At 35.1% G+C, this 16,542-nt stretch overlaps 2 protein-coding genes across 4 annotated transcripts in view; one reads left to right on the top strand and one right to left on the bottom strand.

The window, feature by feature from the left end:
• Positions 1 to 80: 80 nt before the first annotated feature.
• Positions 81 to 13,934, top strand: LOC149477616 (uncharacterized). 3 transcript variants are annotated; one of them, XM_089710244.1, is made up of 10 exons: positions 81 to 286; positions 3,638 to 3,712; positions 4,946 to 5,081; positions 5,617 to 5,693; positions 6,198 to 6,246; positions 6,860 to 6,976; positions 7,507 to 7,585; positions 8,140 to 8,353; positions 8,967 to 9,084; positions 9,398 to 13,934. In XM_089710244.1, exons 1-10 carry the CDS (start codon positions 224 to 226, stop codon positions 10,504 to 10,506), a joined length of 2,037 nt encoding a protein of 678 aa, XP_089566370.1. In that variant the 5' UTR covers positions 81 to 223; the 3' UTR covers positions 10,507 to 13,934. The 3 variants fall into 3 exon arrangements, with proteins under 3 accessions (XP_089566370.1, XP_089566371.1, XP_089566372.1); XM_089710245.1 differs by lacking the exon at positions 81 to 286 and adding an exon at positions 335 to 853; XM_089710246.1 differs by lacking the exon at positions 81 to 286 and adding an exon at positions 335 to 739.
• A 1,498-nt stretch (positions 13,935 to 15,432) lies between these two features.
• LOC149477617 (uncharacterized) overlaps positions 15,433 to 16,542 on the bottom strand; it is a 59,209-nt gene continuing 58,099 nt past the window's right edge. The window contains exon 14 of the mRNA XM_089710262.1: positions 15,433 to 16,501. Coding sequence (XP_089566388.1) covers positions 16,349 to 16,501 — 153 coding nt within the window. The 3' untranslated portion in view covers positions 15,433 to 16,348. The remainder of the gene's footprint in view (positions 16,502 to 16,542) is intronic.

The raw sequence follows: 16,542 nt of genomic DNA on the forward strand, positions 1-16,542 counted from the left end.
GATAAAATCGACTCAATGCTGCCATCTAGTATTTATGATGTGGCAATATACAGTTTTTCCCGTCAAAAGAAACGGAAAAACACGAGTGTGCGTCGCCTCTAGTAGATATCAGCTGAATTATTCGGCTAAAATGCCCTGGCACGGGCATACGTAGTCGTCGGTCCGCCATTACGACGCAGCCGAGACACGTTCGTCGTATTTAGTTAAATATTTTCGTTTATAAATGAGTAATAACGCTCATGAGCTAAGTAATCGGCTTCTGAATGCGTTGGATAGCAATTACAATGTAAGTTTCCGAATTTTGAAGATAGAATGTCCGATATGCAAGTCGGAGATATGGAAACGGTCTGCTCGGGCCCGTGACACCCGAATCGAGTTACGATTCTACCTCTTGAGAGGTTGTTTTAAAGCAGTAAACTAGCACTGTGCGACCGTCAATACTAAAAAAATCTCGCAACAGTTGCGATAACACGTGAAATATAAGATAAGTTGTGGAAATGTAGTGTGTGTGTTTCAATACGTGAGCGTTGCAAGTGATGTACTGGGCCACTGACGTCGTCAGCTCTCCTCTCGTCCCTCCGTCCCTAGTGCCAAATGTTTTGCAATGTGAAAGTATGGAATTGTGCCACGCGTGAATTTTCTTGTAAATTCTCGTCGAATTGGATGGCCTAGGCCCTGATAGATGTTAAATGAGGAATGAGATTGTTTTATCGTCAGTTATGGCCTTACGCGGATATAGGTACGGATGGTGGCAGTGTGAGCGGAGTTCTTGGGTGCTAATTATGCCATGCAATATTTCAACAAGATCGGATGCTATGTTTCTGTTTAGTCATATTAGATGGTGCAATCGCAGGTCAGTTCAGTTTTTAAGTTTCCCGTTACACCAGACACTGTGGCAGTTGCTACTCTTAGCATGTGGTATGACATATTTTTCGTATTGCTTTGATTAAAATAAATACAAATTCGCAAACAACTCGCAAAGCTTATAGGTTATATTGTCAAATTGCAGGTAAACAACAAGAAATAACATATTTCAATTATTCATAACCCTGTATGAACTTAGGTTTTTGCACACTCTACTGGTCATTATACCATGCACATGTTCAATGACCCTATCATTAATAATTCAAAAGGAAGTATAGCTAGGGGGTCAATTTGATATGTACTCAATGTTAAATCCTTTTTTGGGGTCACTTAAACCCTTCTATATAAGGTTATGGTAGTCTGTTACCAAGTCTTGATTAACATACCACCATGTGGCATTATGGTGTTTTCGTATTCACATGGGAGTGTCCACATGGTTTCATTTGTACCAATACTTTTTTGAAATATAGACTCCTTTTAATGACTGATAAAAAAAGCTCATATATTTTGCGTTAGCTATAAAGCGTCTTTAGAAATAATTATACATAAACATTTATGTTGGTTATACAATTGACAATTTCAAAATATAGTATCATAAAATCTCTTAATTCAAAAACAGCTTGAGATGTGACTCATCATTTTGTTGTGATGTTGAGTAATACTTGGATATTTAAGGCTGCCTTGTTCAAACTCGCTAGAACTAGGCTTTTAAAATAGAACACATTGATAGAGCACTCTAATTCTAGGTATTCTAAAAACATAATTTTCTTGCTTGTCATATTCAGACTACACTTATATTACAATATTCCTCAATTCTAGCTGGAATGTCATTTCTCAAAAATTATTTGCTTCAAGAGATATAGACGGATAAACATTACAAAATCTTTATCGCATTGACTGGTACATACATTGCGACTATCAAAATACAACAAATTTTTTATTTAGTTCAAGATACACAAGCTACAATTAATCAAGTGTAGCTCACAACAAATATCTTAGAGTCACATTAACTTTTACACCACATCACACCATAAACTGCGGACAAAACTGTACATTTATCTCTTCTCCATATATATAAAATTCTCGTGTCACAATGTCAGTTACCATACTTCTCCAAAACGGCTGGACCGATTCTCATGAAATTTTCTCTGCATATCGGGTAGTTCTTAGATTTGGCCAACTATTTTTCATATCCCTAAGTGATAAGAGTAAAGCAGGACAACATTTGCCGGGACAGCCAGTGTATATTATAAATTCTACATCAACTTAATAGTAGATGTTCAATTTTAGTCAATTCATAAACCATACACAAGATTGGCATTGTTGTAAACAAAACTAATCTTGTATTATTGAGATTAGAATCTGATACATATGTAAACATTTACTATAACTTATGTTATTACAGTTTTGTAATGGGTTCCATTGAATACATAGTTTACAATTTACATTGTAGTAACATTGCAGGAAGTGTTAAAAATGTCCAATTGTTTATTTAGTTTACACACAACATTAAAAATTTGATTAGTAACCTTTACTATCAGTTATCAGAATATGTGATTAAAACCATATCATTTATCTACTATATAAAAATAAGTCGGGTTTTCCTTCCTGATGCTATAACTCTAGAATGCACGAACCGATTTCCACGGTTTTGCATTTGTTGGAAAGGTCTCGGGCTCCATGAGGTTTATAGCAAAGAAAAGGTGTCTCTGGTAGCGAAACGGAGTTCGCCCGGTTTGCTAGTTGTTTTTAAATCGATCCTTGAATGTTCAAAATATTATGCAACTTAAATGTACGAAAATAAAGTTGTTTTAATAAGCAAAAATTACATCTGATATGATATTGTTTATAAGATAGTGCATTAAAATTTTCAAGTGAAAGGATGACATAACTTTTTTACTAGTGAAGCGCTTTGCAACTATAAAACCGAAACATCCATATTTGTTTCTACAATTCACTAATAAGAGTTTATGTACTTATGGTATAAGCAGTTAATAAGTACCTATTATCATACATATAAATTTTTAACACTACTTTCTCTTCTACATTTTTTGCACAATAATAAAATGTTATAAAAAAATCTGTTTTACAATAGTCTCAAATATTATATCAATTTCACAATAAAATAAGAATATTTGTCTTCTTGTGAGTTTGTAACCAATTCTGTAAGCCAGTTCAAGCAAGAAATTGATAAAAATCAAAAGTTCTTAAATTTTGCACCTTAGTGGCAAGTTTATTTCTATTTTTATACAGTATGTTGATTGTTCATAAAACTTGCGATACCTAGCTACAATAAAAGCAAAACCAATCACTTTTTATTTGGTTTTTCTGCATACTTGATAAGAAAAATCTGGTTTTTGAAGACTGCTGCAAGTGGCAAATTGTTATTATTATTAAGTAGTTATTACAAATCTGATATGAATCTCTAAATGTTAAATGGCTACTGCCTCCTTTTGTTATACATATTTGTCTGATTTATATGATAATAATGGAATTAAAAAAAGCTCCAATAAATAAATTAACCAATTAATTTACTATTTAAATAAATTAACGATATGATCGTTCGATTGAACAAAATAATGATATTTTTTATGGGATTGAAAGAAGGTTCGATCATTTACAGTATAAAAATATATTTTCATGGTTAAATAAAAAAAAATGATTTGAAATTGAATCAATGTAGTGTAACAATTATAAATCTATGAGTCATTATGTTTTTGTGATAAATAAAACCTTATTTATGTTGATTAACAAGGATAATTTTAATTTTCAGGTCGTCGACATGCAGGCAGTTAATGAAATTATATCCATTTTGGAGAAATTCAATATCACAAAAGAGCTGTTGGAGGTGAGACTTGTTGAATTTGCATAAATATCACATTTAGACGTTTTATTACCAAATACACAAATGTAGGATAGATGAGATTTTCTAGTGAAGAGATTTAGAAGGATTATGCTGGAGTATAATCTGTACTAATATTGTCAATATGAAAGTCTGTCAATCTGTTACACTATCATGACTAAACCACAGAACCAATTTGTTTAAAATTTTCTTGACTAGCTGTGCTGTGCGGTTTTACCCGTAGTGCTCCGATCCTGTTGATGATATAATATAGCCTACTAGCTTTCCACCCGCAGCTTCGCCCGCGCTGTCAAAGAAAAACCCGCATAGTTCCCGTTCCCGTGGGATTTCCGGGATAAAACATATCCTATTTCCCGGGGTAAAAAGTAGCCTATGTCCTTTCTCGGGTATCAAAATATCTCTATACCAAATTTCATGCAAATTGGTTCAGTAGTTAGGGCGTGATTGAGTAACAGACAGACAGAGTTACTTTCGCATTTATAATATTAGTATGGATAGCCTTCCTCGATCAATGGGCTATCTAACACCGAAAGAATTTTTTCAAATCGGACCAGTAGTTCCTGAGATTAGCGAGGTCAAACAAACACAAACTCTTCAGCTTTATAATATTCATATAGATGTGAAAGTCTGTCAGTGTATTACACTGTCATGACTAAATCGCAGCACTAATTTGTGTAAAATTTTTAGTTAAATAAGACATAACAAACATAAATACCCATTTTGACCATTGTTAAAACTTTGAGCATAGCAAGTTTAAGATGATAACATTTTGAAACAATTTTGAAATTTGAACATTTTTTTCTACTGAGCTTGTTACCATAGCTTAGCAATTCTTAGCCGAGAGAAGAATCTTTATGGTCAATATGTCTGAAATCATAGTTTCTATATACATATTTACTGCTTTGTATTTTGTTTAGATTCCACTAGGTTATGTACTATATTTTACTATATAGTACTATAGTTTTATTATATATTTTTTTTTTTTATAAAAAAGGTATAAGTATAGTAATCAGTCTCAAGTAGAAGTGCTTTTGAATCATCATAAATATAGTGTTGATAGTTGATACCCCTGGCTAGCTACAGATTAATTCTTTACTTATCCTGTTAATCTCTAATCCCCAATTAATACAAAAATGTTAGATATTTTACACACATGTAATAATGCATAATCGGAAATACAAAGACAATAAAAATACTTTAATAATTAATGAATTGCAGACCACCCGACTGGGCAAGCACGTGAACGAGCTTCGCCGCAAGACAGCAGACCCGACGCTCGCCAGACGTGCCAAAGTTCTGGTCAAGAGATGGCGGGATCTCGTCATACCCAATGTTGCGTCGCCTGCGCATACCGGTACGTGTTTGACTTATAATTCGCGATTTATTGTTATACTAGCTTACCGCCCGCGGCTTCGCCCGCTTTGTCTAAAACCTAATAAATTATATACTTAAACCTTCCTCTTGAATCACTCTATCTATTAAAAAAAACCACATCAAAATCCGTTGCGTAGTTTTAAAGATTTAAGCATACAAAGGGACATAGGGACAGAGAAAGCGACTTTGTTTTATACTATGTAGTGATACATAGTTAAATCATTGATTACAGTGATGGTTGAAATTAAATCCAATTGAATGTATGTTGACAATTATACAAATTCTGAATAGTTAATGGATGATTTGTTACACATGGTATTGATACAATATGCATGCTAGATAGACTAATGGAATGCAGAAAATCTTTTGAATATTTGTATAATTCAAATATGAGTTATAGCCAAAAGTCAGATATGCATGCACATGTAAAGAATATTAATTTTTGTCATTACAATCATTTTCTTATAAAAGTGAAGACTAAAAGTACTTTTCTAACATGTTGAATATTGTGACAGGATCAAACCGTTCGTCGGCGGAGCGGCAGACGAGGCGCGCGGGGGGCACGCCACTCACCTCGCCAGCGCTTATGCGGGTCAGTATTTAAAAATAAATTCAATATAATATTCGGAAAAGCAAAACAAATATAAAAAAAAAGACGTGTGGCACTCGGGGACTGCCGCGGCTTACCTTAGTATTGCATAGCATGCCTTCAAGCCACACCTCCGTGTCCGTCGGAGTGGGGAGCGTGAGGTTTTTTCGTTACGGAATTTCTCGATTCGGTCCCCGCGCTCAAGGACCGCGATAGAAGCTATGATATAGCTTAATAATGAAAATTCAGAAAAAAATGTAACGTGCGCATGCGCATGCTATCTCTGAAAATGATTTAACATGAAGAAATTCTGAATCAGAAATGAAATTGCATTGTAACTTTTATTATAGGAGAAGCCATTTCTCATCTTAAGTGATTTTGTGTAGGGAAAATAGCTTCTTAACAATTATTGTTACAACATGAACAAAAATCTTACATCCATTTTTATAGAACTTGAATTTAATTTACACTATACTGTTGAATACTAATGTCAGACGTTCTTTACAGCATGGTTTGAGTCCTGCGGTGCCTAGCCCGAGACCTCCGTCAAGGCCAGGTAATTTTCATGACTATTGTATAAGTGTAATATTTGTAATTTAGTATCTTAACTATTATATCTATCAGGATTTCATATAAGTAGTTGAGATAGTTAAGAAGCTTGACCACTGTCAAACCGTTCATCGTTCGCATAGAATACTTTTTAACGCTGTGTAGCATCTCATTTTGATGGTAATAAGTAATAACTATTTTTTTTGTAAATGTGTATTTTCAATACCAAATAAAAATATATTTCTTGACTGCGAAATAAGGAGGGTTATGTTTTTCAAGTGTATGTATGTACACAGGCGTTGGCACGTCCTACAGCCCGAATGTGGCCCTAAATTATAATTATGAGCTGTCGTTATAATCATCAGAATTGTTATAGTGATATAGGCTGTCGTATGCATAAATTAGCATTTGGATGTTTAGTTTTCATTATAATATTACTAGCAGTCCGCCCCGGCCTCGCCCGTGGTACCTACATGTTTAAACTATCCTATCTCTCAAGTTGGATCGAACTGCACATGGTGTGCGAATTTTATTATAATCGGTTAAGTGGTTTAGGAGTCCATTGAGGACAAACATTGTGACACGAGATTTATATATATTAAGATTATTTTTTATTCCAGCATGGGGCGGCTACGAGTCGGACTCGCAGGATGTGATCCTGGTGGACGACGACCCTCCCCCCCCGCCGCTGCCGCCTCCCCCCGCACCCCTCGCAGCGCACAAGCCCAACACACCGCGTGAGTATACACATACATACATACAAGCTTTAAACTGTGTAATAACACATCACACACACACTCGGGCCTGGCTTATTGCTTGAGTGTAAAAAAAATAACAATTATAACACATAAAATAGCTTAAATTAACTCACCATACAGTCTTACACTATGCAGGCAGTAGACACGCGTGCGTTCATTAACACGCGCACGCAATAATATACGCACGCACACGAACACGCAAACCTGCACATATGCACGAACTAATACACACACGCAGCATAGATACACACGTGGATACATCCGTGTACGCAAATAACGCACACATAAATACAAACGCACGCCCACGCCCTACCTTCATATATCTAATACCTACACGTCATGTTCAAAACTATGATACTCCTTGGTCCGTATATTACGCCCCTCTTCCTCATAACACACATACAGACAGTCGAATGTTATCATTATATTAAAGTTGAATCTCAGAATATATCAAAATAATTGCGTCAAAAAGACTATTTTCAAATTAGTATAGAACAAATGTATTACAGCGGTGAAACGACCGCCTTCGCCGGAGCCATTGAGCGACGACAAGAAGGCGAAAAGGGATAAGAAACCTAAAAAACGAAGGTAAATATCTATACGAAAGATGGCCATAATAAATTTAATACTATAGTAATGTCAATTAAAAATATTCAAAAATTTATACTTACAAAAAAAATACTCTATATTACTTGGTAAAAAACGTAGTTTTTAATGCAAAAGCAATTATTAATTTTTAAATCGAATCTAACCAACGACCTAACGTACTGGAAATCTTTGAGAGAAGCCTTTTTGTCCAGTTAAGGACGTCCTACGACAGGAACAACAACAGCTTAACAATTTTTCCTCTTTATAACTTTACTAGCTTTCCACCCGCAGCTTCGCCCGCGCAGTCAAAGAAAAACCCGCATAGTTCCCGTTCCCGTGGGATTTCCGGGATAAAACCTATCCTATTTCCCGGGATAAAAAGTAGCCTATGTCCTTTCTCGGATATCAAAATATCTCTATACCAAATTTCATGCAAATTGGTTCAGTAGTTAAGGCGTGATTGAGTAACAGACAGACAGATAGATAGAGTTACTTTCGCATTTATAATATTAGTATGGATTAGTATGGATTGACGCCAATCTCTTCCATCGCAGGGGCCACAGCCGAGCTGGCCTGGGCACGGAGACGACAGCAGGCCCACCGCCAGCCCCACCCCCACTCGCCACGCCCACGCCCACGCCCACGCCGCACGCTTGGCCGGCGCGCAACGGTGCGGCCACGGAGCGGCGCAAGAACGGCTGGCGCCGGGACGCGCACGACCCGTACGCGGCGCTCGTGAACAGGCTGCCGCCCGCGGGGGGCAAGAAGGTATAATAATATAGGATATTTTTAAACCGCGTCGTTTTAAAAAAAATAAAAATAAATAAAAAATATTTATTCAAAAATCAAGCATACAATCTCGTTGAACTTATTACAATAAGGCTGTTAACACAGTAAATATAATATATACTCTATACATCATTTGAACCAAGATGCCCACACTAGACTCGTGGCCTGTTTTGCCATGCCGGGTCGACCTTGCCTCTCGGCCACACGTGAACAATCGAATTTCTTCAACTCTTTCAGTTTAATGTGCCTACACCCCACAAAAGTAAATAATAATAATTAAAAAAAAGTTAAGAATCATTTTGTAAAAACTATTAATTTTTGCCTTCATAATATGGTATCAGTTATATTATTTTTTCTTAACTTAACTTCAGGTAAAGCATGTTTGTTGCGGTTTATTAATACATAGTTATTGTCTCTATGTTTATAAAGACAAAAGTTTACCTGTCTATCCTATAGATATTTATTTCACAGATTTCAAATGAAATGAAATGAAATACAACATTTCTCTGTATATTCTGCACTATTTATATTTATATTGAAATTCCAACATTATATCCTCCAGTCAACTTAAGAAACAAACGCACATTTTCAGGTGAAAACAACAAAAGAGTTACTAGAGCAGATCCAGTCGCGCGGCAAGGCGAGTCCTTCGCGTTCCGCTTCGCCCGGCTCGCCCGCTTCGCCTGATGTCATGCTCATAGAGCCGGACGGTTAGTTTATTTGTATTTGAAATAATATAATATTCGAAAAAAAATTTAAAACATGATTATGTAGTGATTAGCAAATACTGTTCGTGACTAGGACTGTAATAATTATAACACCAGTTAAATAACTTTTATTAATGTTTGAAAATAAGAAATAAACAGAGAAAGTTTAAGTGATGTCTATTCTTAGGTGTTTAAAAAAAAATTGAAACAAATGTGATCATATAAAGCTTTTATCTTAATATATCATCGTTGATGACTGGCAAATACAAAATTTTGTACTTATGTTTGTAACTTAGTCCATCTTTTATTATTTCAGATTGCGCCATTAAAGTAGACTCACCCCTACGGAACGGGAGCAGCGAGCCGGTACCCGAACCTGCGCCTGCGCCGGTCTGGCCTCTCGTGCCTTTAGAAGACGAGAAAGAGTGGGCACCCTGTATCTGCGACCCTGAGCTTGAACCAGACGAAAGCTGTCCAGCCAACTCCCGGACTATAGTGCACCCAGCGCACGTGGTAGCGTTACATAACGCATACGTGCCTGGTGTCAACGGTACCCGGGCCCCTCTACACCCGCACAAGTTCGCCGTCCGCCCAGCCATCAGTAAAGACGATCCCAGTCTGTTTGCCAACGTGGTCCCGCTATACAAGTACTCGGACTACGCAGATGACTACTGCGCTAAGAACTTAGCGCGTGTGCCGGTCTGTCTGCACCTCCCCGCGGACGAGTTCGCCCCCGCGCCCCCCTCGCCGCCCCCGCCACCGCCCCCGCCCTCGCCCAGACCATACCCCATCGATGAAACGCCCCCAGAAACTAAAGAGTGCAAAGAAGAATCCGGCGACGAAGACACATCCGATTCGAAGGATATGGTCCCAGCGGGCGAGGCGAAAGAAATAAAAGATTTAAAAGAAACAAGTGAACTCAAAGAAGAACCTAGCGATTTGAAAACAGAACTAGATATAAAAGCGGACAGCGATTGTAAAGTCGAACCCATGGAAGTGGACGTAGATATCAAGAGTGAGGATGTCAACGAGAGACTGAAACCGCCCCCCTCCCCGCAAGAGAGCGAGCAGAGGATAGAGGAGACGAAGGAAACGAAAGAGGAGCCGGAACAGAAGTTCTCGGTGACGTCACCCGAACACAGGACGGTCGAGCGGACGAAAGATGACATAGACGGACGGACATTGTACGAAAAGTGTGTGTCGTGTATAAACTGTGTGCCCTACAGTTACGGGCAGGCCGCGACCGCGCCGGTGCTGACGTTCCCCACCGAGGACGTGCAGGCGACTGTCAGCCGGGCCCTGGACGGGGTCGACACGGAGCGGGACCCGCTCGGGCGCCCCGTGAAGCCCGCGCACTTCGCCGAGTGGCACGAGTGCGCGCTGCTCGGGGACCTCGTGGCCCTCCCCTACGTCGTCATCGACTGACCTCGACCAAAGCCTCCGTCGTTTCGGTGTTCCAAGTGTCCTTACGTTAGATTAAGTGCAAGTGTAAATAGTGAAAGTGCGACTCGAATACGTGCGCGAGTGCGGGGACCGGAGTGCGGGCGCTGACGAGTTGTAGTGATTGCTTTTACATTACACGAAGATGCTCCAACGGGAGTATATTATCATACATTGTATACATCTAGTGCCCTAGATAAATATTTAATATCAATATATCAAAGCTTTATTTTATCAAAATCGGCTAAATCAACTAGACAAAAAGCATTTATAAGAACTCTTCCTAGATGTGAACTGACGAGTTTTGTAATGTTAAATATTTTAGGTATACATATTATATAAAACCTTTTAACGGCGTAAAGTCGAATTCCAAAGAGCTTTGAGTGTGTTCGTGTAGTGTAAATGTTAGGAGATTAGTGTCGCGATGTGATATCGGGCCGGCCCGAGACTCAGACAAAATCTCTAGACTGTTTCAAATTACGTTAACTTGTTACCCATTGTGATCTATAAAAAATTAGATAATTAATAATAATAGGAGTTCCAATTGTATATTATACATATATATTGCTCTTGCAGTCAGAATGTCTGAAGGTTTATGTGGTGTTCACAACTAAGGAGGGACGGAGGTAACTGTAGATTGCTTTTATGATTTTAAAGGCAGTGGATTTTCTAGCTAACTTCATGTTACTCCTCAATGTACATTTCAAATATATAAACAAAATTTCAAAGATTTTTAATTCAGTGGGGCCAAATCTGGATTTGTTATCTGTTTATTTAATTTTGCAACCAATTAAAAAAGAAATTTGTATGTTGATAGGTTTTTTATTCTTATAAATGCTATTAAAAAGTAAAACAAATATATAACCTACCTCTTTCCCTCCTCTAGTTGTCAATATCATAAAAATGATTTATATTTTGTATGTTGCAACAAAATTAGGGAATTATCTGTGAAGCCCGTGGCGGTGTTTGAACTTTGGTTTGTTTTCGTTAAATATTATAGTTATTTTGTTAACTAGTGGTTGTCTGACCAAAAAGTTGTCAGTGTCGACGAGGTAAACATTTTTTCCTTTCAATAGATATATACAATTATTTCTAGACAAGTTTCTATATAAGTGTTATATTATTTATTATTTAATTTCGGAAGATATGATTTCTAAAATCTCAGTTTTCGAAAAGTATTTTCGATACTGGCAATGTTCGCTATTTTAAAATTATATTGCAATACAAAAATAGACATACAGATAGAATATGATGATTGAAATGTTGCCAGCAAAAAAAAATATTTAATATTATTGCAACATTCGCACTAGGGAAAATATCTCGCGACACTTGCAACTGTTTGTTTGTTTGTTTTTAACAAAATTATGTTCGAGTTGTGTTTGGACGTCGCGCCGCGGGCTGAAACACAATTATAATGGGTCCATTTATTCTCGATTGTGCCACATTAATGTGCCAGATAAATTATTATGGCCGTGTATCTATACCGTGTTGCAGTGGAATAGCGAATGTGGACATTTCGAAAATTGTCCACTTTTTATTTATATTATCTCGATGACAGTTTGGTTTTGTAAATAATTGAATGGCATTGTTAAACAGTGTCTAGTCTAAGGATTAAATGTTATTTTGGATAAATGAAAGCAAAAAGTCAATATTTATGTACATTATTGTTTTAAGAAATAAAGTGGTTATGTCAATACAATTTATTTGAAAACTATATACACCTGAACTTGTGAATAATTTATACAATTTTTGCTATTGTCGTATACATGTAGTCTATTTCGAAGTACACTTATTATTTCCTCTTTTGTGTTTTCTTAGTTTTGAAATATCTCAGAACAGTATGGCGATGATCACTTTATGTCTATCATCAAACATAATGAAAAACTAGAAGTATATTCATTCATATCTTAGACTTTTAAGACAAACATACATTGTCTAATATCAAATTGATAAAGTTTTCTGTTTCACTGCAACATACAATATCTATCTACAGGCGCTTTTGGAGGAAAAGTATAAAAAACCGCGACAAAAAGGGTAATTTAAATAAAGAAAAAAATTATTTAAATAATTTCATATCAATGTAATAGTATATTTTTCGTTACTCCGACCAAAATTTTTGTATCGAGTAAATACCTCTGAAAGTGCCTTCCTTTTATATTAAGTGTTCCACTTTTGTACAGGCTCCACGAATTTAGGACATAATAATATAACGGTAGAGATCAGAATTCTGTAATAAGAGCTTTCTAAAAAAACAATTATTTCATTGAACAGCTGCAATATTTTATAAGGATAAAAATCAGCAGCAAGCTTCCTTTTTTTGTATGTTTGTGTTTTTATAGCTTACAAATTATATAAGTGTTATTGATATGATTGAATAGCTGTTTTGGTCGCATAAAATAAAGTTTGAATTTTTGGTTACAAAATCAGAACCCTATTTTGTTAGATATGTAAAATCACAAATTCATAAACAGTAATTTAATACAAAATTAGCTAATACTAGTCTAACATTGCTTATTTTGTATCAACATTTTTGAATTTTTTAAGACAACACTTTTGAATGTCAATGCTTCTTGCAATCGGTGCTGTTTTGTGTTGTGTTAGTATTTATAATATAAAAGTAACTATCGCTTTCTAAACTAATACCAAATACACGCTAATTTAGTCGCAAAATAGAGATTTGATACAAATTTTGTTTAGTCTGTGCATTTTTAATAATTTTATTCATATATGCAGTATGGAATGATGCTTTTTAAGCAACTTGTTAATTTTATGTTTCAACTAGATTTGTTATTTTATAGCTCATAACAACACATATGTATTGTGTGTCACAGAATGATTATTGAGTGGTTGTTAAATGTTGTAATTTAGTACATAATCTTGTCTCTTGACGGTTATCTGAAGACTTTCAATAAACAATATTTATATTTGTAATTGAAAAGTATATTAATACCAAACTAGCTATAAATAACGATTAATGCCTAAAGTATAAATAGTGAAAAAATATTATAAATTTTATATCCAAAGTCCCAAATTCTAAACGATATCATTTATATTGGCCGTTAACTTTAGCCAAATCTTTGCTCAAAATAGTATCATAAATTGTAAGTTAATTTAATATCATAGCTGAATAGACGTACGTATTTGCTTTGACCGCACTGTACGTTGGAAGTTAGCTATATAATGAGATTGTTATTGTTATTATAGGCTCTCTGTACATTATATTGTTGTATATCCAATGTGACGTGGACCCGTTATAATTGTGTAAATCGAAAGGCCTTACGTATAAAGCGCGGGAGAGTCCGGGCGTGGAGCTTGTATAGTGACGTCGAAGTAACCCGGAGACTGCCTTGTTGGACTTGATCCAAAATTTTGGTATAATATAAAAAAGCAAAATATATGTGTTTTTATTACGATTATATGTTTTATTTCATTGAACCTCTACAATAAATAGTAATTCGAAGGTAACGAATAGCAAAATAAATATACCTGTTTGCCATCTATAAAAGGTATAAATCACTGGGTTCGATACCCGATATTGAGTAATATAATGTATTTCTGGACATCAGTATGTAAATTGTAAAACATTGATAATCCTTTCCTAGTAAATATAATAATTATTATTCAGTGATCAGTGTACTAAACGCAATTGCAAAAACTGAAAAATATCTACGAAACGCGATACTGTAAATGTGTCACATACACATTTTTAATTATAATATACTGCACCGATCTATAATCTCTGTGGACTATTGTAGGTTGGTCCGTATTGAAATGCCGATGAAAATCAGACCATAATCACAGTTACTATATTTCCTTATTTTAGAATATAATTCTATTAAAATTTCTTAATACTGTGCCATAATTTTATACATATCTCTGTATTATTTTTATTAAACATACCTACTAAAATCATTTCGCTTTCACGACTACCTAATGACTATTTTTTTAATTATTAAAATCCGGCATTCCCTAATCGTTTAAAAAAAAACACTTTATAAGATCTACTGAAGCGATTTCAAAAAAAATCAATCAAAATTCACCAGTAAATAGTATAGAAGCCTGTGGCTAGATTTATTTAATTCTTTTTATCGGATTAATCCGAGCGGAGCCAGTATGAGCTTTTATACTTATTCAAATAAAAAATTAATAATATGTTGTATGCAAAGCTTCAAGTAAAGATTACAGTCCTATCTGAATTCAAAAAAATCAAAAAATATTACTAAATATCTCAAAAGATGGCATTTTTGATTCTTACTTTGTTAGTTCTGACTACTGAGAGCTTAGACCAGTATATTATTATTAGTCTGTGCTTAGACTGCTTAGAGCATTAAACCAACCGAGAGCTTCATGAAGCGGGGCTCGATAGCGTGTTTTGACTGTTAGATGTACATATAATGGCATAAAGGTTTAACTCGCTTTTATTTGTTTCACCTGCATTTTTTTATGTAACCGACTCCTTAGACTCGAATTTTACTCACTTTAAACGGACAGATTAAATTCAATTTGTTAACTTATCAAGGGATCGGTGACAATACAATGTTTTGACTATATTAGATAATTTAATGTTACGGCAATAAAACAGATCCCTACTGTACGTCCCTTTGCTCTTTTTTGTAACTCAAAATAAATATAGTTGTTATGGATGCAGGCGGGATCACGGGTGGTCGAGTAAAGGCGTTGACCCGGTAAGAAAAAACAGACGCGGATTTGAATCCATCTTTGTGATCGAATTTTTTTCTCTATAATAATTACAAAATAAATGTGGTTTTTCAAATCGGCTGCCTTATGTACCCAAAAAAGAATTTCACAGGTAAGTCTGACCTCTCTGAGTTTAAAAGGAATAAAAAGGAGATTGAAGGCATGACTTTCTAATGAATTTTCTTAGGTTTGTATAGAAAAATAAAACACAAGTTTCTAGTTAATTAGAGTTTATTAATAATAAAAATATCTTTACACAGAGACAAGACGTTCACAATAACTTAACAATAATGGCACGGTTAGTTTAATGTAAATATCTTTTTATTATAATTATTTTTTTCTGTTTCATAAAATAAATAGACACGCCCGCTAGATGGCGCTGTATTAAAATTTACATTGAGATTCTTTATTAATATTCCAATAAACATACAAATTGTCATACGTTAATTATTTTAGTTATTTTGGGATCAAATCCCGTTGTTACTTACATTACAATAATATATTTTAAAAGTTATACAAACTTAATTTGTTTTAAATTATTTTCTTTAAAAGTCATTTGAAGTTTTACATTCATACAAATGATGTAAATATGTATATATTGTTTTCATGTAAAAACAGAAATAGTAGTTTACAAAGATCTATCAATTGTTAAATAAGAATACATTGTAAAAGAGTCTGATTTCATACGAATACAAAAAAATATATTTTCCTTTTTAACAACATTTTACAACCTTCGTTGATTTCAGAAACGTGATTTCACCAAATTAAATTTTATAAATTAATGTTACACTAATGAGACAGCAACGCGACTGATAATAATATTTTTGAATTTAGACGATTGATGATATTTTGAGGATATTTTAAATGAGGACTAAATATGTATATTGTATAGGAACCTATATTATTTATCCAGATTTGAATTTAATTTTTTAATTGAAATTCTTGGAAAATTCGCTACCAAAATCAATATATCTCAATCAATACTAACATTTATCATTAGTGTAACATCAACATTACATCTTTAACATCATTAAACATCATTTTATTATCATTAGTGTATCTTCCGTCACACGATGACGTCACCACACACTCCATGACGTCACTCAATGACGTCACTAGACACGTTTCTCTACAAAATAACGCAAGGCATAGCACAGCAAAGCGGCAAGCACACGGGGACTGCAGTTTTCCTCTCACTGTGCTTTTCCTTAGAACGAGCTCCGGATTCGTATTCGTACATCGCACGACCGGACGCATAGTTCCCGCCCCCGGCTTGCATCGCCTGTGGGGATAAATATAATATATTTATTATGTATAGTAATA

The sequence above is a fragment of the Colias philodice genome, chromosome 24 (assembly GCF_061535455.1).
Source record: "Colias philodice isolate Cphi_HAF_F1 chromosome 24, ilColPhil1 Martin Lab GWU primary, whole genome shotgun sequence".
NCBI lineage: Eukaryota > Metazoa > Arthropoda > Insecta > Lepidoptera > Pieridae > Colias > Colias philodice.